Raw genomic sequence first — 26663 nt, forward strand, 5'->3', positions numbered from 1 at the left:
AGCTAACAAGTTACGATCAGCAAAAGCAGTAGCTAGCAAGTGACAATGATCACAAGGAGTAGCTAGCAAGCTACAATCACCACAAGCAGTAGCTAGCAAGCTACAATCACCACAAGCAGTAGCTAGCAAGCTACAATCACCACAAGCAGTAGCTAGCAAGCTACAATCACCACAAGTAGTAGCTAGCAAGTTACAATCACCACAAGCAGTAGCTAGCAAGCTACAATCGCCACAAGCAGTAGCTAGCAAGCTACAATCGCCACAAGCAGTAGCTAGCAAGCTACGATCACCACAAGTAGTAGCTAGCAAGCTACAATCACCACAAGGAGAAGCTAGCAAGCTACAATCACCACAAGCAGTAGCTAGCAAGCTACAATCACCACAAGCAGTAGCTAGCAAGCTACAATCACCACAAGTAGTAGCTAGCAAGTTACGATCACCACAAGGAGTAGCTAGCAAGTTACAATCGCCACAAGGTGAAGCTAGCAAGCTACAATCACCACAAGGAGTAGCTAGCAAGCTACAATCACCACAAGGAGTAGCTAGCAAGTTACAATCACCACAAGGAGTAGCTAGCAAGCTACAATCACCACAAGCAGTAGCTAGCAAGCTACAATCACCACAAGGGGTAGCTAGCAAGCTACAATCACCACAAGGAGTAGCTAGCAGGTTACAATCGCCACAAGGAGTAGCTAGCAAGTTACAATCACCACAAGGAGTAGCTAGCAAGCTACAATCACCACAAGCAGTAGCTAGCAAGCTACAATCACCACAAGCAGTAGCTAGCAAGCTACAATCACCACAAGCAGTAGCTAGCAAGCTACAATCACCACAAGCACTAGCTAGCAAGCTACGATCACCACAAGGAGTAGCTAGCAAGCTACGATCACCACAAGGAGTAGCTAGCAAGCTACGATCACCACAAGGAGTAGCTAGCAAGTTACAATTACCATAAGCAGTAGCTAGCAAGCTACAATCACCACAAGCAGTAGCTAGCAAGCTACAATCACCACAAGGAGTAGCTAGCAAGCAGATATATGCAGAAAATTTTAAAATCAGCAAGAGCTCAAAGAAGGGAAGCACATCTATGCCGGGAGCAATGCCAGGTTTTTACTATTGTATGGTAAGCCACAGAAGACATTCTACCTCTTTCTTCACTGAAGCTGTTCTGCTATATTCCTGGTCTTTTAAATCAATTTGTGGCATCATTCTTGAAGAATCTAAATAAAATCTTAATAGAACATTGTAGGTATATAAAATAAAATATTTGTCATACCTTGGCAGCTGCCATGGCTCCAAAGACAGATTCTGGTTTACTCCACATGCTGCAAGGAGGCCTTGTGTCCAATCTCCAACAGCCCTGACATGCACGCTAAAAAATGGTTCTTCTGGTGCTGAAGTTAATGTGAATGGGTGCCATTCTAGCCTTGAAACAGAAGGACATTGCAGAAAAATATATTGGCCTGGTTCCATGACAAAAGCAATTTTCTTCATTTGAATTTCTAAAACCCCAGAAGAGTGAGTGACAACCTAAAACATAATAAGTTATATTTATTGAAAGTAAAGGATATTTAGAAATCAGGTAAAAGAAAAAAGAATCAATTGTTACCTTTGTTATGACAACTTCTTGCTGAGATCTCCAAAATCGAATTATCCTTTCAAATGTATATAATACCAATGGAAAGACAACCCATTTCCATGTCTAAGAAAGAAAAACATTACAACATCTGTCTGAAAATAATAACAGCATCATGCAGTCTGCTTATATTAAGAATGGGTCATTCTAAAATGATGCCTGAATTCCAGGATGGTTCAGTATCAGGATACCATATTCATTTGAAGTGGACAGAGCTCAGAAGCTTTTCAGATACCCTGATACTACATGCGACAGAACAGAAACAAGGCAAAGGGAATTGTTTTTTTTCCAATTAAGTATACTACAAAGTTTACTTTTATCTCTTGTACTACTCATTTCTGAAATAACAAAAATGCTTCAAAGGTTTATAGTAGCTACTCGGTAAAGGTATTCTCAGGGCTAGTGTGGAGAAGGCCCATAGGCAATAAATTGGTGGGGGTATCCCAATTTATTTTTGTTATAATTAAGTAAATATTGCCCCTCCAGAAATAATAGTGTTTCTGCAATATTAAGGTTACCATCCACCAATACCCCCAAGTCCTTTTCAGCTCCCTTTTTTTCCAAGTAATTGACTGTTTAAAACATAATATACTTTTTGTTTCCATGGCCCAAGTGCATAATTTTACATTTATCTACATTAAACCTCATCAACCATTTCTCTGCCCACTCCTCAAGCTTCCACAAATCCCTCTGTAATGCTAAACTATCGACCTCAGTATTTATTACTTTACACAGCTTAGTATCATCTGCAAATATTGAAACTTGACTGCGTAAACCCACTACAAGGTCATATTTTATATCACAAAGCCAATTACTTACCCAAATACACAGATTTTCCCCTAGTCCCAGCAGTCTCATTTTATGTACCTACAGTTTCTGTCTGTATACAGGGGCTCATCGGTTACATCACATCAGAAGCATGCTGCCTCTTCAGCTTGTGTCTGCAGCCTGTATTAAACATTAGTGCCAGCTCTCTGGTTATGCAATATTACAGAGGAGCTTATGCAGCCTATACAGAGACATTACCACGGGGTAATGTGACCATACCAATGCTGCTGATCCTGCGGTAGGATTTGGAGAAGGAAAGATGGTGGAGACCCCTCATCCTGCTCTATAGTCGGGGCTCTTGCCATTGGGACCCTTACTTTAATCTGGCCCTGGCCCATCTTTTTCTGGTGGCTAAAATATGGATGACTACTAGATATAGGCTTCTTTTATCAACAAATTGTCCCTACTACGTTAAACCTGCAAGTAAACAATTGTGTTTGATTTATTATGACACATTTCTGTATAAATTTTAATTTGAAGATTTTCTTACTGCTGGTTTGCTGCCAGAAAATTGTGGTACAGGGCATTGTGCAGCTTCACCCCATTCATAATAATGGTCTTTACAATATGAAGGATTATGTAATAACATACTTTGAGAGGTCTGTCCACGAACTACCTGTCTGGGAAGAAAAAGACAAACAGCAATAATTGCACTCTCATTGTAAAAGGTTTATTACATTAAATCTTCTTAATCATCTTTAAGTAAACTGGTCACAAATTTTTCACTAATATACCTAATTACATGTTCTATAGCATTGGGCTTACTATTGCCACCATATTGCCCATATTTGCTAAAAAAAAACATGCTTCCTATTCCCCAGAAAACAAACTTTGTAAGTGCACCTGATACCCTGCCAGGAGGAGCAGCGAGTCACAAGGGGAATGTGTTATTCATCTGAGTCACAGTGTGACTGCCAGGATCGGTGAACTTTGTCCACGGTGGCAACCAAGGCGTAGTACAGAATTGTCATGCAAACTCGTGGTCAGGGACAGGTAGGAGGTTGAGACAGACACCATGGGATCGAAGTCCGGAACATAGCAAGAAGTCAGGATAGGCAGCACAGGATCAGAGTCAGAAAAGGAATCGAGGTCACAACGGGAAATCAGGATAATCGCAGCAGGCTTGGAATACAGATTTCTCTCAGGCATGGAAGCACAAAGATACGGCAGGGGACATAGGAAGTAGCTGGAATTTATAACGGCAAGCAGCTGGCCAGCGTCAATTAGCGGTGCACTGACCCTTTAAATTTTTACTGCGCCACGCGCCCTGGGACGCGGGAGTGTGCGCGCTGCAGCGCAGACATGAAAGGAATCGCCGGTGCAGTCGGGAGAGGCAAGTGAGAGACCGGACCACACAGAGGCACACTGGTGCGCCTGACACCCGGGATATACATTTACTTAACCGATGCCTGCGCAATCCCCGATCTGGAATGCCCAATGAGGATAAACTCTGCCACGATTCACGTAGATCGTGCGCCCGATATTCTGAATGTGACGCTCCCCGTTCAGGTCCACTGGAGTTCACTATCTTCTTCCCGCTGCATGTAAGTACTTGGCTTGCGACACAATTTCAAAGTTGAATCCCCCGCTTAGTCTGAATCAGTTGGATCGTCCGATGCCCCCCCCCCCCATTTGTGTTGCTTGAAAGCTGGCGATGCGCCAAATCCGATCGCGTGCGAAATAATCCTCTTTGCAAAACGGAAATCGTCCGACTAAAGTGCTGCTACAGGACTCTTAGTAAATGGGGCACAGTGACTCCTATAAATAGCACATACCCCTTGGGACTCTCCGCTCCTTCTAGCAGGATGTCAGGTAGGCTAACAAAGTTAATTCTATGAGGATAAGAAGAATGCCTTTTTTCACCAAAAACAGTACGGACAACCTGTCATTAGGTTTATTATTATTGAAAATCTAGTGACTCACTCCCTTTAAGGATGATTCTCACAGCTGGAAGTTGTAGTTGATTTATTTGTTAGTTTTAGAGAATCCATTAGCAGTTTAGATCATGCAATGCTGCATACAGTGTTATGTAGAAGCCCAGTAGAGCTGTGCCTTTGTTTGTAGTAATAGTAGCAGCAGAGCTGTGAAAGTGAACATTTAATTCGGCTTTAGAACTGCACTAAATGCAGTTGCCTGTGTACAGTGCGCCAGATTCAGTTTTTCTGGTGCACGTCCTTCATGAATTTGGCACCTCCTGCACTGCTTCAATAGAGTGCACCCCTTTTTTTGGTGTACCTTTAACATAGGGCTTGCAACATAATTTTGTGTTGCATGATACCTGATGCAGCTGCACCACAAAAGAGTTGCATGCGACACGAACGTGGTGCAGACACTTCTTAAATACCTGTGCAAGCAGTTTGCACCTAAAGAACGTGCAAGGTCTGACATAAAACTGCCGCATGACCCTTACTAAATGTGCCCCATTGTTCTGTGAGCATTCCCCAGATGCTGATGACACACGCACCGCAAAAAAAAAACAGAACGACAGTACACACATTTGTGTGCAGATTAGAGGAAAATATTTTTATAATAATCTCATTGTGGTCAGTATGGTTACGGCGACATGCCATTTACATAGCTTTTTTATATTTGACTTTTTCTACAAAATAAAAACTAATTTGGAGAGAAAAATCCCTTGATTTTTGCATTGCCGTCTAGTAAGCGGCATACTATTTTTATTATTTTGTTGAGCTGTTTTAGGGCTTATTTTTTATGGGGCGAGTTGTACTTTATATTGGTATTTTGCAGAAGTATATGTGACTTTTTGATCAATTGTGTTTTTTGTTTGGTTGAATGTGCAAAAATCATAATTTTTGCTGAGTTTTTTAATTTATTTTTTTAAGGCGTTCACCATACAAGTTCAGTAATGATTTTATTGTATCGGTTGTTAAGCATGTGGCGATACCCTATATGTGCTGTTATTCACTTTTTTATTGTGTTTGGGAGTTTTACACTATGTGAGACTTTTATGTTGTATTAAAAAAATGTATTAATTTTTTTTTTTTTTTTAATTTCCACTCTTTTTTGTCCCCCTCTGGCATCTGAACAAGCGATCATCTGATCACTTGTTCAAATTAATACACTGCCATATTGATGTATGGCAGTGTATTTGAACAGTCAAACCTATGCAAATGCATAAGCTGAACGCTGCACTGCTGGGTCTGACCCAGCATGCAGTCATATAAGGCAGCCCTGGGGTCCTTCATCGGACTCCGGAGCTACCATGGAGACAATCCGCCCCCCATACTCAGCATGGAGGTGTCCGATCTCAGGGAGGAGAGATGGGACACCCCTTAGGTGCTGAGGTCACTGTGGCTTAAGGGTTAAAATACTGAAGAGGTTGCAATAAAGTACCCTTCTTCTGGTAAGGTCACTTTACAATCAGGTGTGGGGTAAATATAACAATAACAGTTTTTAGCACAGTTAATTTTATTATGTTGCACATCAAGATTAACCAAAAATTGGTATTATAACAGTGTTTGACTTACCCCGCACCATGTATAACAAGTCCAAAGAAGAAAATAATAAAAAGGTTATGGGTATACCAGAAGACTTCATAAAATGACCTTCTTAAAAGTTCTGTAGAGGATGTTACAATTAAGACAAGAGCCAACGTAATGGCAAAGCCAGTGATGCCAGGTATAGAGACAAACATTTCCTTTACAATATTCTACAAAACAACAAAAAAAGAAATGGAAACATCCATTATCAGTACATGTATGTTGACCTATAATGGACTCAAGACTTTCATTATGAGACAAACAATTGTACTCTTTAGTAACAGATGTACAGTATATTAAGTAATGTGACATTGTGTTGTCACCTTTTTATTTTTTTGTTTATTGCATTTTTTCTATCCCTCTACAGGAAAAAAGGGATCTGGTTTGGGATCTGTTATATTAAATATTATCTGGTATGGAGGTTTGATTATTTGTCACCTAGCCTATGGATCTACATTAGTTATCATTTCTGGGTGGGCATTCGGGTTGTACTTGTGCTTCTACATGCTGAGAGGAGGTTTTTTTGTCTTGAACTATGGTGATTGTCAGCACTCCTGATATTTCATTTTGTAAGGTATTTGCCATTTCAGTGGTTCTATTAAGTACTATACCATGGAATTCATACTCCGACGGAGGTGGAAACAAGTATGGCCCCTTAAAGTTGCACAGTAAGAGATGTGGCCCTTTTTAATTAGAGAACAATTTCCTAAATGTCAAGGTCATTGTGTAGTACTATGTGAATATATCCTTACATAAGTTAAATAGCACTATTTTAGCATTATTTCATACATTGTATATATTCTAGAGCACTTAATAAAAATGAATACGAACATTGATCAAAATTAGACACTTTGAGATACCTGCAAGTTATTTGTGTTTATTTTGAACTGCTGCCAATTTTCTTAATTTTCTGACAAACCCTCTGACAAACTGGTGGCTAACTTTCCAGTTTTCACTGACTTAGCAAAAATGGTGTGCTGTTCCAAACTGACTGAACCTTCGTCACCAGGTTGTCCAGATAAAGGCCAAAGGGATGACACCATCAGCCATAGCAAGAAAAGTTGGTTGTTCCAAGTCTTATTTCTAGAAGATGGCATCTTTACAACATCACAAACTTATATAAGTCACCAAAGAAGGCTGGTCGCCCTCAAAAGACAAATTCAAAAGAAGACAGGAAAATGCTGAAAATCTCCATGGGTAATGCTTGCAACAGTCCAGATGGAATAGCTCATTAGTTCAGCATTGAACAGGGTAAGGATATGTCTTGTCATTCAGTGTAACAACATTTAAGAGCATTTGGGCTTAAGCACACTTTCAGTTACCAAACCTCTCAATAGCAGAAAAAATGAAAAGGCTACTACACCTTTGCTGAGGAGCATGTTATATGGACAGAAGAGTGTTCCACAGTTCATATAAGTGATAGAAGAAAATTTTATTTATTTCTGATGGCAGACATTGGCCTAACTGCCTTAGTGCAGTTTGCTTCACTAAAGTGCACTTTGTACAACATTATTTAATGGTTTTAAAGGCTCTTAGTACATGTGGTCTGTTTTCAGGATGTGCAAAGTTTTCACATGGGATAGCATAAGCAAAACATGCCTCTTATATAGCTACATTGTAAGGCAGCTCCCTTGACATCAAGTGTAACCTTCAGGAAGCCTTATGACATGATGCCGGATTAAAACCAAACCATTATATCTATTCCAGAACGGACAGACTCCCAACTATATACAGCACTGTGTTGACCTGGTTGGATCTCTTCAGTACAGCGTAGTTAACTGTTTTGGCTGAGTGAGAGGCATGTGACTAGGGTCGGGAAGTAAGAGTTTCTCCTTAGGGACTGCCACTTAAGGCCGCCGTGTAGTCATGTGAAGTCTTATAGCCATGGATGCTCCATTAGGGGATTCTGAAAAATATGCAAAGTTTTCCAGAATGGGATAAGAAAAACCACGCCTTTTTTAGCTAGCTAGTAAGGAAGCTCCCTTGACATCAAGAATTACCTACAAGAGGCCTTATGACATAATGCGGGATTAAAACCAAACCAGTATATCTATTCCAGAAGGAACAGACTCCCAACCACAGACAGCGCTGTTTCAACCTGGTTGGGTCTCTTCAGTACAGCGTAGGGAACTGGTTTGACTGAGTAAGAGGCTTGTGACTAGGGTCAGGAAGTAAGAGTTCTCCTTACAGAGACTGACAGTCATACAGCTACATGGCAGAGTAAGTGCAAGTGCGTATTCATGCAGGACAATGTCACACAACAAAATGGGTAAAGCAGTTCCTTGAAACAGATACATTGAAACAATGTCTGAAACCAATAGAAAACCTCTGGAAAATCCTTGGGGACCCAATAAACCCACAACAGTCACAGAAATGTGAAAATTTGAAAGAGACTTGAAGAAGAGTGGACCAAAATCCCACCAGAGCAATGTGAGAGACTAGTAATGTTCTAGTGGCATGGTGTACCCCTTACTAAAAATCCTTCAAATGTCGGTCAATGTACATTACATAATTTATGAAAAATCAAGTGGTCATACATTGTTGATAATAATTTGGATTTCCAATATACATATACACAGAAAATGTAGCATAAAAGATTAACACCTACAGAGTAGAATACTGAAGTTAACGTTAAAAGAATGACTTTACCTTACATTTAGAAAATATATAATTTTAATTTGGCCCTTTTCTAGGAACACCCCAGGCAAAACTGTTACACTGAGTGATTCCTAATTCAAGGCCTGAGGGGACAGTGTGGGACACAGGGATTTTCTTTGGTGCTCTTTGAATTCTTTTGTCATGCATCATCCCCCTAGGCCCGCACTAGGCATCACACATTGTATATTTTAATCCTATGGTATTTCTTTAATACTATCCTTCGGTGTAAACTGAATAATACTGAATTTGTAATGTGCAATTTTAAAAACTAGCAATTGTTAGAAGTGTGTTAGGGAGAACTTACCTTATTGTAGCTTCTAATTGGATTTAAGAAGTTTTCATTTGACTGGTTGCCTATGTTTGCTAGTATGTTACACAATTCCCCAGCCTCTACCGACTGACTGATGCGGTAACGCTCTATATTAAAGAAATGTGCGATAATGTGGATGGCTGCAATATGAAAATTCAGACAGTTAGAGCTGTTATTGAAAAGAGAGTGAAGGTAAATGCAGAAATATAGTCTCAAGAAAGTCAGCATAAATAGAAAGAAAAAAGCTGCATATGCGGTACCCTCAAGACTGAATAATATTTATGTTGGCAAAATGTTTACCTTTCATGACTTAAGGTGTTGTCCCATCCCTGGATTCTGTTCACAAAGGAGTGATTGGATTTGTTGGAATGCAAATGCACATTCCATATTCGTCATCATTTGGGGTCAAAATTAAAGGTAATCTACTACTTTCAAATCAGCTTTTTAAACCAAACATACACTACAGCTCAAAGGTTTGGGATCAGCCAGAGAATTTTGTGTTTTCCATGAAAACTAAGAGTTGCAAAATGATTAGAAAATATAATCCAGACATTGGCAAGGCTTTTTTTTTTTCATTTCAAATAATAATTTTCTTTTTCAAACTTCGCTTTCATCAAAGAATTCTCCCTTTGCTGCAATTACAGCATTGCAGAAGTTTGGTATTCTAGCTGTTATTTTGCTGAGGTAATCCCCCCATTCTTCCAGAAGCCCCTTCCACAAGTGGGATTGGCTTGATGAGCACTTTTTGTGTACCATACAGTCAAGCTGCTCCCGCAACAGCTCAATGAGGTTGAGATCTGCTGACTGGGCTGCCCATTCAATTATAGCTAGAATACCAGCTTCTTCCCTAAATAGTTCATGCAAATTTTGTGTTCTTTGGGTGATTTTACTATTTACTGGGAGCAGGGGCTGGCTGACTATATACTGGGGGCATGGAGTATCTGGCTATATATTCAGAGAGCAGGGGATGGCCATGGGCTAGTTGGCTATATACAGGGGGCATAGACTGGCTGGCTATATACTGGGGGAATGGGCAGGCTATATACTGGGAGGCATGTGCTGGCTGGCTATATACTGGGGGGGCATTGGCTGGCTATATACTGGGGGGGCATTGGCTGGCTGATTATATACTGGGGACAGTGGCGGTTGGCTATATACTGGGGGCCAGGGACTGGATAGCAATATACTGGGTGAAGGCTGTGACCATTGCATTACCCACCCTAGGCAATGGGTTTTCCCAATATTTTGTGTTAAAATTTGATACCTTGGTTTATATTTGAGTCGATTTAAACTCATGTGTATATAGTAAATGAAATGTTTCACACATATCATTATTAAATCAAACCACTACACTTGGCATGGTGTGCTTTTGATAAAACAATTTAGTATTTTAAAGTGGTAGCCTTTCTTACTCCTGGATCCCTATAAATTGAGCACCATCACCTGATGCCAAATCTCACATTGTCCTTTGTGTTGGAATCTGAAAATGTTCCATTTATCTGCATCACAAGAAAACTTAAAGGGTTTTTTCCATGAAAGAAAGTTCTCAAATTTTAATCCTCTAGTCATGTTTATACAATAAAGGTAATTTTTTAACCCCTCAATTTACAAGTTTACTCAGTTTTATTGCTATTTTAGCTCCTATCACTCGGGTCTTCCGGCGATTCACAAAGGTCGTTCGCCCGATGTCCACCAGGTGTTGCTGCTGCTCTGAGGTCCGCCGGAGTTCACCTTCCTATCCTGGGTGCAGGTAAGTGTTTGTCAAGCGACACTTTAAAAAAAAAAAAAATACTGCGGTTTTTAAGTATCCGTCGGGTTTTCCGACCACCACGCCCCCCGATTTCCATCACATGCATGCCGGCGCCGATGCGCCACAATCTGGGGTAATTCAAAACCCGGGGTAATTCAGGGAAAAACAACGCAAATCGGTAATATTCGGGAAACCCGGTGAAAAATAGCGATTCGGCCCCTTAGTAAATGACCCCCATTATGATCCCTGTAGTGCTGTTAGATCAGGGTCCAGGTTTAGCTACACTTTCATTTAGCTTCTAAACATTCACTAGTATCTGACACATAGAAAAAGAGAGATGATACAGAAGAGAGATGATGAGATCCATGAGATGTGTATTATAGACAATAACATCTCTTTGCTCTGCTACATCTGACCTTTAACAAATACTGTCAGCTACATGCATATTTTCCCTGCTATATGGATCTTATCTGTCTGTAGTTTGCAGATTTAGTCTCATGATGCTGTTTGCCGGCAGGAAATGCTCATGTGAGCATCTGTATATATTGAGCACCTGAGTATATTTAAGAACCTTTTCTTTGTGGGAATACCCCTTTAACCCCTTAACACTCTGCGCCGTAGCTCTACGGCGCAGAGGTATAAGGGATGTATGAAGAGGGCTCACGGGCTGAGTCCTCTTCATACAGAGGTGGGGGTTTTTGCATTTTGCACAAAACCCCCACCGCTAATAACCGCGGTCGGTGCTTGCACCGATCGCGGCTATTAACCCTCTCAACGCCGGCGGCGTTTAAAAGACGGCGGCGCCATCTTTTTTCCGATCGCCGCGCCCCCGAACGTCATCGGGGGGCGGCGATCGATTACCATGGTAGCCTCGGGTCTTCTTTTGACATGAGGCTACATGGCTTATGCAGCTTCGTTACAATGAGCTAGTGTATGACCTGCAAAAATGCCATATATTGCAATACTGTAGTATTGCAGTGCAGTATATGGTAGGAGCGATCTGACCATCTAGGGTTAATGTACCCTAGATGGTCTAAAAAATAGTGAAAAAAAAAAGAAAAAAAAAAGTTTAAAAAATAAAAAAAATTAATAAAATATTAAAAGTTCATATCACCCCCCTTTCCCTAGAACGGATGTAAAACATAATAAACAGTAAAAATCACAAACATATTAGGTATCGCCGCGTCCCAAAATGCCCGATATATCAAAATATAAAAACGGTTACGGGCGGCGGTGACCTCCGAGGCGGGAAATGGCGCTCAAATGTCCGAAATGCGACTTTTACACCTTTTTACATAACATAAAAAATGAAATAAAAAATGATCAAAATGTCGCACAGATCTCAAAATGGTAGCAATGAAAACGTCACCTCATTTCGCAAAAAATGACCCCTCACACATCTCCGTGCGCCAAAGTATGAAAAAGTTATTAGCGTCAGAAGATGGGAAATTTTTTTTTTTCTTTTTTGTACACATTCGTTTAATTTTTTAAAATGTATTAAAACACAATAAAACCTGTATAAGTTTGGTATCACCGCGATCGCACCGAACCAAAGAATAAAGTAGGCATGTTATTTGGAGCGAAGAGTGAAAGTCGTAAAAACTGAGCCCACAAGAACGTCACGGTTTTTTTTCAATTTTTCCACATTTGGAATTTTTTTTCAGCTTCGCAGTACACGGCATGTTAAAATAAATAACATCACGGGAAAGTAAAATTTGTTACGCACAAAATAAGCCCTCACACAGGTCTGTACACGGAAAAATGAAAAAGTTATGGATTTTTGAAGTTGGAGAGCGAGAAATGAGCCGAAAAACCCTGCGACCTTAAGGGGTTAATGCTCTCTCTGTGTAATATGAGTTAGAAAATACATAAATGGCCCCAGAAGAACACCCAGTATAAACTCTGGAAAAAAATTGCCCTAAAGTAGTTGTTCCACAAATTTCATTTCACCATTAACAGAGTAGTGGCAAGTGTCTGAAAACAGGAGGCTCAACAATCAGAAGAAACCTATATGCATGGCGTAGGGGATAGAGGTGTATATACCTGACCACTATAGACTCCTCACCACTTCAGGCAGTAATGCTGCAAAAGACTGTAACTCATAATATCACTATTAGCTCCCTTTGATTTCTGTTCTTTTGCTTTTAGAAAGTGGGGGGGGGGGGGATTGCAAATGTTTTTGAAACATTTTTTGGAGTCATAAAATCTCAAGGGCCTTTTCCCACCACATAGAACTAGTGGCTATGCCGTGTGAAGCTGGATTCATGTTTATATTACTCTTCTTGCGATAATCTTTGGATAATTTTTAAAGGGTGAAAGCCATTTTAAAAAATCTGAAGAGCAGCAGAGCTCTATAGGCAGACACAAAACTATTTCAGGGAGCCTGCCTAATGATAAATAACTGTACTTAAATTAACTAAAGAAGCAAATATATGTAAATATTTTTATGACCATATGAGATACACACTATTAAGAATTCTGCACTTTGAAGTCAACAGAACTACTTCTTATCGGTATGTCTGCTGTCACTAGGCATGGCTTTTGCATGGGAGCACATCCGCTTTACATAACTTGATAACTAACTTATGTTACCTTAAAGGACATCTACCATCAGATTACCTGGTGGTAGATATCTTTTATGTACCTCCCCGTCCTATCCCACTGTGTCCCAAGCTTCATTTCTTATATTGTTGCATGGCTGCATTTCTTTAAAAAAATAAGTTTAAAAGATATACAAGTTAGCCTGTGGTGCTCTGCAGAGCACCATCAGGCTCTCACATAATATAATTTATGCTGGCCCAGGGGCTGTGCTAGCCACATTCTGGGAGCCGGTAAGATTTGAAAAGAGAGCCGATGAGGCTGGCATCTTATCATAGTGGAGCCTAATAGTCCTCTGCAGCACAGGCTAATTTGCATATATTATAAACTTATTTTTACAGAAATGCGGCCATTCAAAGATATAATAAAATGAAGCTGTGGATAGACAGGGAGGTTTGTAATAGTCATCTACCATCAGGTAATCTCATGGCAGATGTCCTTTAAAGGGGAAAGTTGATCTTGAGAACCATCTACCACCGCCTCACTGTCACATTCAGTGCAAAGGCTCCCACATAAAAATATCTTTCCATTCCCCTTAACGGTACTTCCAAGGATAGCTGAAAAGAAGCAGTTGGTGGGCATCTGAAGAAATCTACCAATTTGCAGACAGTGTTGAATGGGGTTTTCTAAGGTCAGTTTATGACAGTGCCCATGTCATGGCACCCCAACAATCAGCTGTTTTACAAGCAAGCCTATTGCATGTAGGCCTATTACACTGACCCCAGTCACAAAAAAAGCACTGTGAACAGTCATCAGCAGGGGTGTTAAGTCTCACAGCCACATTGATATCTTATTGTCATCCTAACAATAGATCCTAAATATGTTTGTGCTTAAAAGCCCCTATAACACCAACAATATATTTTCCATTCATATATTAGAGGATATGTGTCTGATGAGTGGAGTTCCATTACTGGGTCTCTCATTGATGATGAGAACAGGGACTTTATGCTTGTCTGCTGCTACTCTAATTCTTTGCTACCTTCAAAGATAGTCAAGTACAGCAGTTGTCCTATGGAGCCAAGTAGAGCAACAGTAGACCCGTGTAATCAATCTAATACAGTGCAGAGTAGATAAGTGGGGTTCATAAAAATATCTATTCTTCTTCACCACACAGGACAGAAATCAGGTAGATCTACTGATAAAATTAATTTACGGACCACACATTTTGGGAAACCATTTTCTTCTAGTGTGTATGAAACCTTAATACAGTGTCAATCGCACATTCTACAAGATGTATGTTCCTTGTGTAATTAATAGGATAAAAGTGAAATGTGCTGGAAAGCATTATCTTGGGTCAATAAAACCTTAAACTGAATATGCATGTTACTGCCCAGCTGCCTTGCAAGCTTATATTGCTGCCATTGTATAATTTAGCAAAAATCCTTGTGGACTCTTGGACATAGAAACCGCTTTTTCACTGCAACCGCTATTGGCAATGTACTTTATTTTTCGACGTGTATGCCCCGTTTTTTATTGAACAAAAAATAAACCTATTTACTCATTAATAAAAATACACCATAGAGGTAAAATGTTTCCATGACATACATATAACAGATTTTATATAAAACAATTTGCACTTAAAATGAGTCATTCTTTAATTATGTGCCTCATAATGTTGATGGTATCTTCTCCCGGAGATGAAGCAAGTATAAGAACAGTGATGTGGAGCCTGACTGACAGAACATTCTCTCTTAATGACTTTCATATATAAGATTTAGGGCCACAAGCATCACGTTATGTGAAAGATGTATCTGAGGGGAACTTATATTAATTAACCTAGGCAAGTGTGAAAATGAAAAATGTTGACGTATGTCTGCAAGGATGCTTTAATAATGGGATGCTGACAGCAAAGCTGTATTCATTATACAGAGGCATGTGTGAAGACGAGAAGCCAGCAGAAGCACAGATCCCTTGAGTGGATTTTCAATTGTGCTCTTGATTACAGATAACATTGTTGTGTATTCCTCTTTGAACACGCTCCGGCTCCGGCAGCCTCTAATTACATCCTTTCCAATTTCAGCAATTAAAGCTTGCATCTGAAGTAGTGTGAGAACCGATGAGAAATTAAAGGTTGGCATGTAAACATAGATCTAAATGCACTTCTTTCAAGGTTGCTCACCTCTATTAGAAAAACCTGTTATTGACGCAGCAACATAATGGCGGATGCTAATAAAGTAGGCTTTGTATATTTTAAGCTCAGAAGAAGCCGATTATATGAAACAATGGTTGAAAAGCAGCAGTGGTTACTTTTAACAGGGTAAAATAAGGCTCCTCTAGAGCTCCTTAGTGAAAGACGTATTTTCAGACTTGTTCATTTCCATTCAATCCTTTATGTTAGCATTAAGAGATAAGCTTCAATATGGAATAAGTTGAATTTATAGCTCATAGTTTATGTATAACTAGTGGATAACCTAAACTACTGGATATTGGGTATTAAATACAAAAACAATTAGGGGCTAATATATCACTAAGGGGCCTAGTGAGCAACCCCACATCAAAAATAAATCAATAAACAAAAATGTAAAATAAAAATATTCTTTATTAAGTATTATGCGATTAAAAATTATTAAAAACCCAAACCTTGGGTACAATACATCAAATCCACTCCTTTGCCTGAATAAAGTTAATAATACAAAGGCAAATACGTTGCTCACAAATATTCCAGGGAGGATAAGATAAGAAAATGGAACATCAATATCTGAAAGCATAAACCCACACACTATAAATAATGATGGCACACAGGCATAATACTTGAAGGGCTTGAAGCCCTGAAATAATCACAAATGCTAGCACTTTTAATTATTTCCCCCTTTTCACCACCTACGCTGTGAAGGCATTGAGGGGGGGCGTGGCTGGCCAGGGGGGCTGGTGGAGAGTGGGTTGAAGAGGGCATAGCTGTCCCCATGCCCAGTATTCACTGCAGACGGCAAATCTTCATACATGAAAATTCGCCGACTGTGTCTATTTCTATGGTAGGTAGGGCCTAGCGTAGAAATAAATGCTGCATGGGCCCCCCTAACAAATGCCAGTGCTCGGGCGCTCCCAGCCTACAATATAAGAGAAGCACATTACCTTAAAATAGTAAAACAAGGCCTTGGAGTGAGAAGGAAAAAAGCATCATGCGTATCACAGGGGATATTGGGTATTAGTTATAATCAGGGGTGAACCTAGCCTTTCTGCTGCCTGAGGCAAGCTATAAAAAGACGCCCCCCCACTCCATATATGTAATATATAAAGGAGTGTCAGGACCAGACCCAGTCATATTGGTTTAATGTGAAAATAAAGCAATGCAAAATACATAGAGCTTCCCATGTACTATATAATAAACACAGTGTGCTACCATAAAGAACAAAATACATACAACAATCCGGCATATAATATAAATCAATACAGCGTGCCGCCATATACCATATAATACATACAGCGTGCCGACATATACCATAAAATACATACAGCGTGCCGCCATATACCATATAATACCTACAGTGTGCCGCCATATACCATATAATGCATACAGTGTGCCGCCACATACCATAAAATACATACAGCGTGCCACCATATAGTATATAATACATACAGCGTGCCGCCATATACCATATAATATCTACAGTGTGCCGGCATATACCATACAATACATACAGCGTGCCTCCATATACCATATAATACATACAGCGTGCCCCCATATAGCATATAATACATACAGCGTGCCGCCATATACCATACAATACATACAGCGTGCCGCCATATACCATACAATACATACAGCATGCCGTCATATACCATATAATACATACAGCGTGCCGGCATATACCATATAATACATACAACGTGCCGGCATATACCATACAATACATACAGCGTGCCGCCATATAGTATATAATACATACAGCGTGCCGCCATATACCATAAAATACAGCGTGCCGCCATATAGTATATAATATATACAGCATGCCGCCATATACCATAAAATACATACAGCGTGCCACCATATACCATACAATACATACAGCGTGCCGCAATATAGTATATAATACATACAGCGTACTGCCATATACCATAAAATACAGCGTGCCGCCATATAGTATATAATATATACAGCGTGCCGCCATATACCATAAAATACATACAGCGTGCCGCCATATGTTATATTTTACATGGTGGCATGCTGAATGTACACACACACATACTGAGTATACATACAGCAAATACGCATTTATAAACAGTATATACACCAAATATACACACACACATACATATACCACATACAGAATATACTAATTTATATATACACACACACACACATCTATACATACATTCATACACACACACACATATAATACACATACATACATAGAAGTAACCTTACCTTTTTTCTTCTTCCATCGTCGGCCTTGTCCTCTAGTGGGCCAGCGGGAGTGTTCATGTAATGGGCTGGCCGCGTAGGGAAGTGCCAGCAGGCTGGTGGATGTGATTGGCGGGTTATGGTCGAGTCTGTCCATGTGCTGGCCGACGGGGGTGCAGGGGACGTGCCGGGCGGAGCACATGCCGGCGGGCGGGAGCCCGACGCCGCCCCTTGTCTAGCAGGAGGCGCACCGCCTGAGGCGAGAATCTCTACTCGCCTCATGGCAGGTGCGCCCCTGGTTATAATATATTACAGCAGTGGAACAAAACACAGAGGCCCACATCTATCAAAAACGTGGAGTGAGCAGAGTGTGCCAGATTTTTGAATTATGGTGAATGTGCTTCGTGAATCTGGCTCCCTCTGCACTGCTCAGATGGAGTGCACCAGAAGACCAAACAGGCAACTCAACACATGTATCACAAAGGGAAAAAACTAATGATACATTACAATAATTAAGTAGGCCAACTGCAGGAAAGTTGAAAAAGTGGCAGCCGAAAAACTATGATACTTGTTCCCCATAGATTTGCAAACACAGAAGGTTTTCCTCTATCATGCTTCAATGATAGCAAGTCTAGGGGATCTTATGGCAAACACAAAGTCTGCCATTCACTATACCCTGTCCAGCAGTGGGAAAGTAAATCATGAGTTCTTGAAATGGTATGTTGGAAAAGAAAAAATGCAAGTGTGAAGAATTTTTAAAGTATGATGACTCTATGGGACTACAACCGGATTAACAGAAACCAGAATATGGATGCCTAAAAATTAATTAGAAATGCAAACTGCAGTGTCTACCTTGGTCCTCTGCTGAACATTGTGGAGTTTGGGGGTAACTTAGCATCAAAGGTAGAAGCTTCTGGACCATACAGGCTACTTTTGTGGTGCTGAGTGCCAAAACAATAATGCAGGAGCTTGTAGCAATCAAACATAAATGGCTTTATTCAGCTTTAAAACTATTACAATAACAAAAAAAATAACAAACAGCTTAGCCTCTACTCAAGGCACTACCTCACTTCTTGAACCCTGGCTACCTTTTAGGTTCAAGGAGCACTGCTGAGCTTCCTCCTCAGCGGTCTGGCTCTCATTGAGCTCAAACAAACGATGTCCTTACTGGATTCCAGTCCTCTTGGGACAGACAGACTACCTGTCTGTCTCCAACTGGCACAAAGTCCTCCTGCTGACTGCAGGACACACAGCACTGGCTTGCTGTGAGCTCTCCCTCTGGAGTTGGCCAGTGATAGGAGTGGTCAAGGTCCTTTTCAACCCTGGTTGTGGGTCACTCTCCAGCGCCCTCTAGGTTCACACTCTTACAACATGCTTTGGGTTTTCTATTATTTTTTGTGTATGTATATGGTAGCAAAATAGTAAAAAAATCCTTGATTCAGACATTCACATGTATTTTTCTATTACAGTGTTCGCCAATTGAGATAATTATGGGGCATTATAATGGGATATCTAATGTCTTTATTATTCTATTGGTTTTGTTTTTGCAGTTTGTTGACAAAGTATTGATTTTTTATTACGTGATAGTGAATGTTGAATGACAATCGTGGGAGCCTCTAAGAAGCTTCTGGATGTTATAGCAACTTACTGCTGCTTGGTGGGGTTTCAGTAATTGAATCAAATAATATGACACAATTCCTCAAGTGCGCTTAAAATGTTGCCACCAATGCCAACAGTTAACCTGTGGCAGTTACTGCCAGGCGTCTAATCCAACAAATAATGTCCATCATTATATAGTAAAATATTAGACAAGTGGAAAACAATGAAGACTGTTCACAATCCTTACAGAAGTAGGCATCACTGCAAATTCACAGCAAGATCAGACCATAACATGCTGAGAAAAATTGCAAAAAAACAATAGAGGGTGTACTTTCTTGTTCTAATGCCATATTATCGAAAAATTTCCTTAGCATTTTAAAGACTAATTGAAAAGAAGTCACACAAGAACAGCCTTTTTTGTAAAGTAAAATAATTTTTAGATTAAAAAATATGCAACTTTACCTGCATGAAGTGTGATCATATAGCCAACAAGCCTATGAAACATGATGTTTTTGTCAAGCAGCCTTCTCAATGCTCCCCTGCAACACTATAGAAAAGTAAGCAATCATTAAATCATGTAGTATGTAGAGTGCTAAAACGAATTATTTTCTGTAAGTATTTTTCTACTTACCATACTGGTTCCTCTGAGCAAGGACACAAAGTTACGACAGACTGGTAGTATAATCAGCATGCAATTGAAGTTCAGACACATTGCAGAAGCTCTTGCCCATGCTAAAGTAGACTGTAGAGAATAGACCAACAAAATAAATGTGTAGAGTACAATGCTATTACTGAAAGAAATAGATATGTGCAATAGATGCACTAAACAAGACATATACCATGCCAATTCATACTTTCTATACGAGATGCCACCAAATGTATCTATACAAAGCTAACAAATAGACCGGCACTACCACATAGGACAAAGTCCCCGCATCCGAAATACAATGTACAACACCACAAGAAAAACACAGAGGATGCGTATAGTGGACAAAAATACAAAAATGAGTTTATTGAAGACATATGACTAAATACAACATAAGAGACAATAATAAACCACCTAAAAATACACCTAGAAGGGTGTATAATGCTATCTAGGGCCCAGAGGCATGCATGGACCCTAAACCACTACTGCCACAAAGCTTAAACAAAGGTAACAAGTGATCCAAAAGGCATAATGATTAGAGATGGGCGAATTTCTAAAAATTCGATTCTATCTGAATTTTCGCCGAATTTTCACAGAAAATTTGAATCGAGCCGAATCAAATCACACCATGTGACGTAACGGTACGTCACCTGCCGGTTGCGGGTGCATGGAGAGGGCTCACGGGCTGAGCCCCTCCATAGCTGGTAAGTCTTTGCTGCATATTGCAGCAGAGACTTACCAGTAATATCCGAAGTCGGTGGTAGCAACAATCGCGAGTGTTAACCCGCATGTAGCTGCCGGCAAAGCTGGCGCCGCCCAAGCCCATCTTGCCAAGGATCGTTGCTCCACAAGGCGTCATCAGGGAGCGTCGATCCGTCATCATGACAGCCTCGGGTTTTCCAAAGACCAGCACATTGTAATGAATGAGGGAAATCCCCACATACTGCCATACTGTAGTATAGCAGTATATGGTAGGATCGATCAGACAACCTAGGGTTAAAGTACCCTAGGGAGTCTGAAAAATAGTAAAAATAAAAAAAAGTTTTAAAAAAAATTATAATAAAAATCCTAAAGATTCAAATCACCCCCCTTTCCCTAGAACTGATATAATAATAAATAAACAGTAAAACTAAAAACATTAGCTATTGTCATGTCTGAAAATGCCTGTTCTTTCAAAATATAATAACGGTTTTTCACTGCACTTAATCCCGTAACAAAAAATAATGCCAAAGTCGAAAATGCCATTTTTTTGTCATTTTGAAAAATCTAGAACATTCAATAAACAGTGGTCAAAAGGTTGCACAGTCCTAAAAATGATAGCATTAAAAATGTCATACAGTGAGGGACACTACCGTCACACAGTGAGGGACACTACCTCCAAACAGTGAAGAATACAGCCATACAGTGAGGTACACTAACGCCATACAGTGAGGAACACTACCGCCATACAGTGAGGAACACTAACACCATACAGTAAGGAACACTACGGCCAAACAATGAGGAACACTACGGCCAAACAATGAGGAACACTACCTCCATACAGTGAGAGACACTACCGCCATACAGTGAGGGACACTACCTCCATACAGTGAAGAATACAGCCATACAGTGAGGAACACTACCGCCATACAGTGAGGAACACTACCTCCATACAGTGAGGGACACTACCGCCATACAGTGAGGAACACTACCTCCATACAGTGAGGGACACTACCGCCATACAGTGAGGAACACTACCGCCATACAGTGAGGAACACTAACTCCATACAGTGAGGGACACTACCGCCATACAGTGAGGAACACTACCTCCATACAGTGAGGGACACTACCGCCATACAGTGAGGGACACTATTTCCATACAGTGAGGAACACTACCTCCATACAGTGAGGAACACTACCGCCATACAGTGAGGAACACTACGGCCAAACAATGAGGAACACTACGGTCAAACAATGAGGAACACTACCGTCATACAGTGGGGAACACTACCCCCATACAGCGAGGAACACTACCTCCATACAGCGAGGAACACTACCCCCATACAGTGAGGAACACTACCCCCATACAGCGAGGAACACTACCTCCATACAGTGAGGAACACTACCTCCATACAGTGAGGAACACTACCTCCATACAGTGAGGAACACTACCTCCATACAGTGAGGAACACTACCCCCATACAGCGAGGAACACTACCTCCATACAGTGAGGAACGCTACCCCCATACAGTGATGGACACTACCCCCATATAGTGATGGACACCACCCCTATACAGTGAAGAATACAGCCATACAGTGAGGAACACTATCCCCATACAGTGAGGAACAGTAACGCCATGTTCCTTTCTTCTTCCCAGAGTTCTCTACCCCATGTAACACATAGTGCTTGTGCCCATTTTACTAAAAAAGGAAAAAAAAAATAAATACATTTTTTTAAAAAAATGAAATTTCAAAAATTAAATCGTAACTCGATCCCACAAATTACTGTAAACTTCGATTTGTGATGGATCGAATTTTTCTTGAAATTTTAAACAAATTTAGAATCGTTAGAATTGAGTCACCCATCTCTAATAATGATAATAAAGTCAATGCAAAGAAAACCATAATATGAATAAATGCAGTAAAAAGATCACCAAATGAGGCCTGCAACCATGTCCAAGAGCATCATACCCATATAAATGAGTATAGACAATGATGAAGAAGGAGCAAGGCATACACTGTGGGGAGGGGAGGCAGAGGTTTCTCTGTTTTTGCGTCAAGCATGTATCCCAATATTGTTTTGTGGGTGGTGATGAGTGAACTGAAACCGCAAAGTTCAGGATCATGCTGAATTTGGTGGGTTCGGGTTCACGCACCCAAACATGGTTACAGGCTGAGCCCTCTTCATAGCTGGTAAGTATTTGCTGCAACTGGTGCTAGCACCGATCTCAGGTGTTAACCCATCCATCTCCTGGCTTCAAAAAGATGGCAGTGCATAGGCCGCCATCTTGGCGAAGATCTTCGCTCCCCATGACATCATTGGGGGGTGGCGATTGTTCACTATGTTTCAGTTTAACCCATTGATTACAATGTGCGATTTGCACATGTTTTTTCACTGCGTTTAACCCAAAGTTGAAAATTACCCTTTTTTGCCACTCCGTACACCAAAGTATGAAAAAGTTATTAGCGACAGAAGATGACAAAATAAAAATTATTTTTTTTGTACAGGAGGTTTAATTCTTGTAAATGTATGAAAACATAAAAAAAAACATAAATATTTGGTATCCCCGTGATCGTACCGATCCAAATAATAAAGTAGATGGGGCATATTTATCAGGACCTCTGTGCAACGCCAGCGGCGCAGAGGCCCTGAAATAATCGCAAATGCTAGCTTATTGCTAGCTTTTGCGATTATTTGCCCCGATCCGCCACCTTCACGCCAGTGGGGCGTGAAGGGGGCGGGCGTGGCCGGCCGAGCGGAGGGAGTGGCCAGCCGGGAGTGGGCCGACGCAGGACGTTACTTTCCCCATGCCTGCGCACTCGCTGCTGCTGGCGGCTGTCCCTATAAATCAAGAGGCGGTAGCAGCAGAGGGGCTATCATACGCTGGCGCACAAGCGCCAGCATATGATAAATGTGTCCCGATATGTCCTTAGGGGCACACAAGAAAATGGCGCAAATGCGTTTTTTCACCAATTTTACAGCATTTGGAATTTTTCCCACTTCCCAGTATGCTGCATGAAATAATAAATACCATCACTATGAAGTGCAATTTGTTACGCAAAAAACAAGCCATCACACAGCTCTGTACATGGAAAAATAAAAAAGTTATAGATTTTTGAAGGTGGGGAGTGAAAAATGAAAACGCAAAAAACTAAAAAGGGCCTTGGCCGGAAGGGGTAAAAATAAATGGTCATCCATCTCATGTATGGGTCAGGTTTAACAGAGCTTCTGTTATAGTGTTGCCATTAATGCAGGCATTGTCATAGTAAGAATTTAAACATACCTTAATACTTACCCCTAGTATCACCCGTGTATAGTAATATGATTCTGCTTTATTATACCAGAGAAAGGTGTCAATGAACAAATAAGCATTCAGTCCCAGCCATGTGACCTGCAACAGATTAGGGATTTTTCTTATTATTTCTCTTTTATTTGGGAAGCAATAATACAATACCAGATACAGCCAATGATTCTGGGCCAACTCCAGGTTTACATGGGGTCCTTAAACACTTCCGTTTACTGCAGTCCAACCATGCCTAAAATTGTCTAGTTATTTCTCCAGTGATATTGTTTTTCTATGTTTTTGTTGCATTATTTCCATTAAATATTGCAAACTGAGCAGTGGGGGTCTATCTGCGGTGACCCCACTGATGAGAAGAATAAAAGGACCATTCCCTGAGAATGATGGAACAGCAAATCCAGCATGCTCCTGCTCAATCATGTAATGTCCGTGAAAGTACAGCTTTTAGCTTTCTAATAATCTCCAGCTTTCTAATAGACATTGAATAGAGTGGCATGGGACACTAAACTGCCCAACGTCCCTTATGGGGAATTGATACTTACTTACATGTACATCAGATCAGACACAGCTCTTGCTGCCTCTTCTCTTAATGCTTCAATGAAGCTGGAATAACAACCCTGCATCATAGTTCACATTGCGTACCAACATGTGCATGGAAGCCAGGCTGTACTACTCTGGTTTCATAGTACACGCCTACAGCGATTGTGCATGGAAGCCAGGCTGTACTACTCTGGTTTCATAGTACACGCCTACAGCGCTTGTGCATGGAAGCCAGGCTGTACTACACCGGTTTCATAGTACACGCCTACAGCGATTGTGCATGGAAGCCAGGCTGTACTATTCTGGTTTCATAGTACACGCCCACAGCCCTTTTCATGGAAGCCAGGCTGTACTACTCTGGTTTCATAGTACACGCCCACAGCGCTTGTGCATGGACGCCAGGCTGTACTACTCTGGTTTCATAGTACACGGCTACAGCGGTGGTGCATGGAAGCCAGTGAAGCTATTGCCTACTACTTCAGCTTAATTGTGCATACTGCATATCAACAGCGTTTGTGCAGTAAAGCCAGGCTGTACTAATCTGGCTTCATAGTACATACTGTGTACCTACAGCACTTGTGCAGTGAAGTCAGGTGTACTACTCTAGCTTCACTAGAAGTATGGCATGGATGCTGAATGCCCTGGACCAGGGTAATTAAAAACATAATTTTTTTTTATGCAGTCACGAAAATCATAAATAGCTATTTGGAACACTAAACCACCAGTCCATACGGACCTTTAGGGGGTTTAGTATCCTAAATCCCTTAGCATATTTGGTGAAAGCCCTCAGACTCTTTACACTTTCATGTTACGCTGTTCATTATATGAAAGGAGAGTCTTCAATTTATATCCATCAACCTCGCTTTTTCATTACTAGTACTGAGCTGTGTTCATATATACAGCTAAGGAGTAGAAGTATTATTGTTACTATTAAAATACACTTACAAGGAGGGGCCTTCCAGGTCAGAAGGAGGATGGCTTATGCTCTGCTCTAGGAAATCCCCGTATCCTAACAACTACTCCAGCTTTGCTGGAGAGCAGAGAAAAGTAATGAGCTCTTGGCTTACTCAAGTACTTCTATGGGCCTTTTTGGCAAAATAATCTTGGACAACACCTTTAATACAATTTTGTGTAATATTTTCCTACTCTCTCATGTGCTGTAGAGGATGTGAAGAAACAAGTTACTAACTTACTGATAGGTGGGGGCGGGGCCGCATCTGCCATGAGGCGAGATGAAAATCTTGCCTCAGGCGGCAGAATGCGGACCCCGTTAAAGAGTGGCATTTTGCCGTTGACGCCCGAATCGTCCACCAGATAAATAAATCGCGCCTGTCTCTTTAAGAGACAGGCACGATTTATATGCCGGGCCACGCAGCGCCTATCTGGCTGCTGGCGTCGCTCCGTTCTCCGCAGGGACAAGGGCGGCAGATGATGACGTCACGCCACCTGTGTCACTCAGCGGAGCCGCGGGAAGACGATGATGGAAGAGCTTCAGGAAGAAGGGAGCCGCTGTGGATGCACCTACCTCGAGGTAAGTATAAGTTTTATTATTTTTCATGGACAATTATTATTTAAATCTGGCTAATAACGCTAATACTTATATGATGGGGTAGATGTGGGGGCTTCTATATACATGTATATGCAGCCAGAATCGTTCTTTTATATAGAGCGAAGCTGTTTACATTTATATTGGGGCAGATTCGTTTTATACTGGGGGCTGTATACTTTTATATAGGGGCAGATTCTGATTATACAGGGGGGAGCTGTATATATTTATATGGAGGCAGATTGTGATTATACAGGGGGGAGCTGTATATATTTATATGGAGGCAGATTGTGATTATACAGGGGGGAAGCTGTATATATTTATATGGAGGCAGATTGTGATTATACAGGGGGGAGCTGTATATATTTATATGGAGGCAGATTGTGATTATACAAGGGGGAGCTGTATATATTTATATGGAGGCAGATTATGATTATACAGGGGGGAGCTGTATATATTTATATGGAGGCAGATTGTGATTATATAGGGGGAGCTGTATATATTTATATGGAGGCAGATTGTGATTATACAGGGGGGAGCTGTATATATTTATATGGAGGCAGATTGTGATTATACAGGGAGAGCTGTATATATTTATATGGAGGCAGATTCTGATTATACAGGGGGGAGCTGTATATATTTATATGGGGCCATATTCTGATTATACAGGGCGGAGCTGTATATATTTATATGGGGGCAGATTCTGATT

At 40.8% G+C, this 26663-nt stretch overlaps 1 protein-coding gene across 1 annotated transcript in view; it reads right to left on the reverse strand.

The window, feature by feature from the left end:
* The window catches only part of NOX3 (NADPH oxidase 3), a 31233-nt gene extending 6739 nt beyond the window's left edge, over positions 1-24494 (reverse strand). Inside the window, exons 1-9 of the mRNA XM_072144096.1 lie at positions 24415-24494; positions 23863-23992; positions 19853-19963; positions 19684-19768; positions 8927-9072; positions 5953-6134; positions 2955-3084; positions 1610-1702; positions 1277-1530 (exon numbers count right to left, since the gene is read on the reverse strand). Coding sequence (XP_072000197.1) covers positions 1277-1530; positions 1610-1702; positions 2955-3084; positions 5953-6134; positions 8927-9072; positions 19684-19768; positions 19853-19963; positions 23863-23992; positions 24415-24494 — 1211 coding nt within the window. The remainder of the gene's footprint in view (positions 1-1276; positions 1531-1609; positions 1703-2954; positions 3085-5952; positions 6135-8926; positions 9073-19683; positions 19769-19852; positions 19964-23862; positions 23993-24414) is intronic.
* Between the last annotated feature and the right edge of the window lie 2169 nt (positions 24495-26663).

The sequence above is a fragment of the Engystomops pustulosus genome, chromosome 3, assembly GCF_040894005.1.
Source record: "Engystomops pustulosus chromosome 3, aEngPut4.maternal, whole genome shotgun sequence".
Classification (NCBI taxonomy): Eukaryota; Metazoa; Chordata; class Amphibia; order Anura; family Leptodactylidae; genus Engystomops; species Engystomops pustulosus.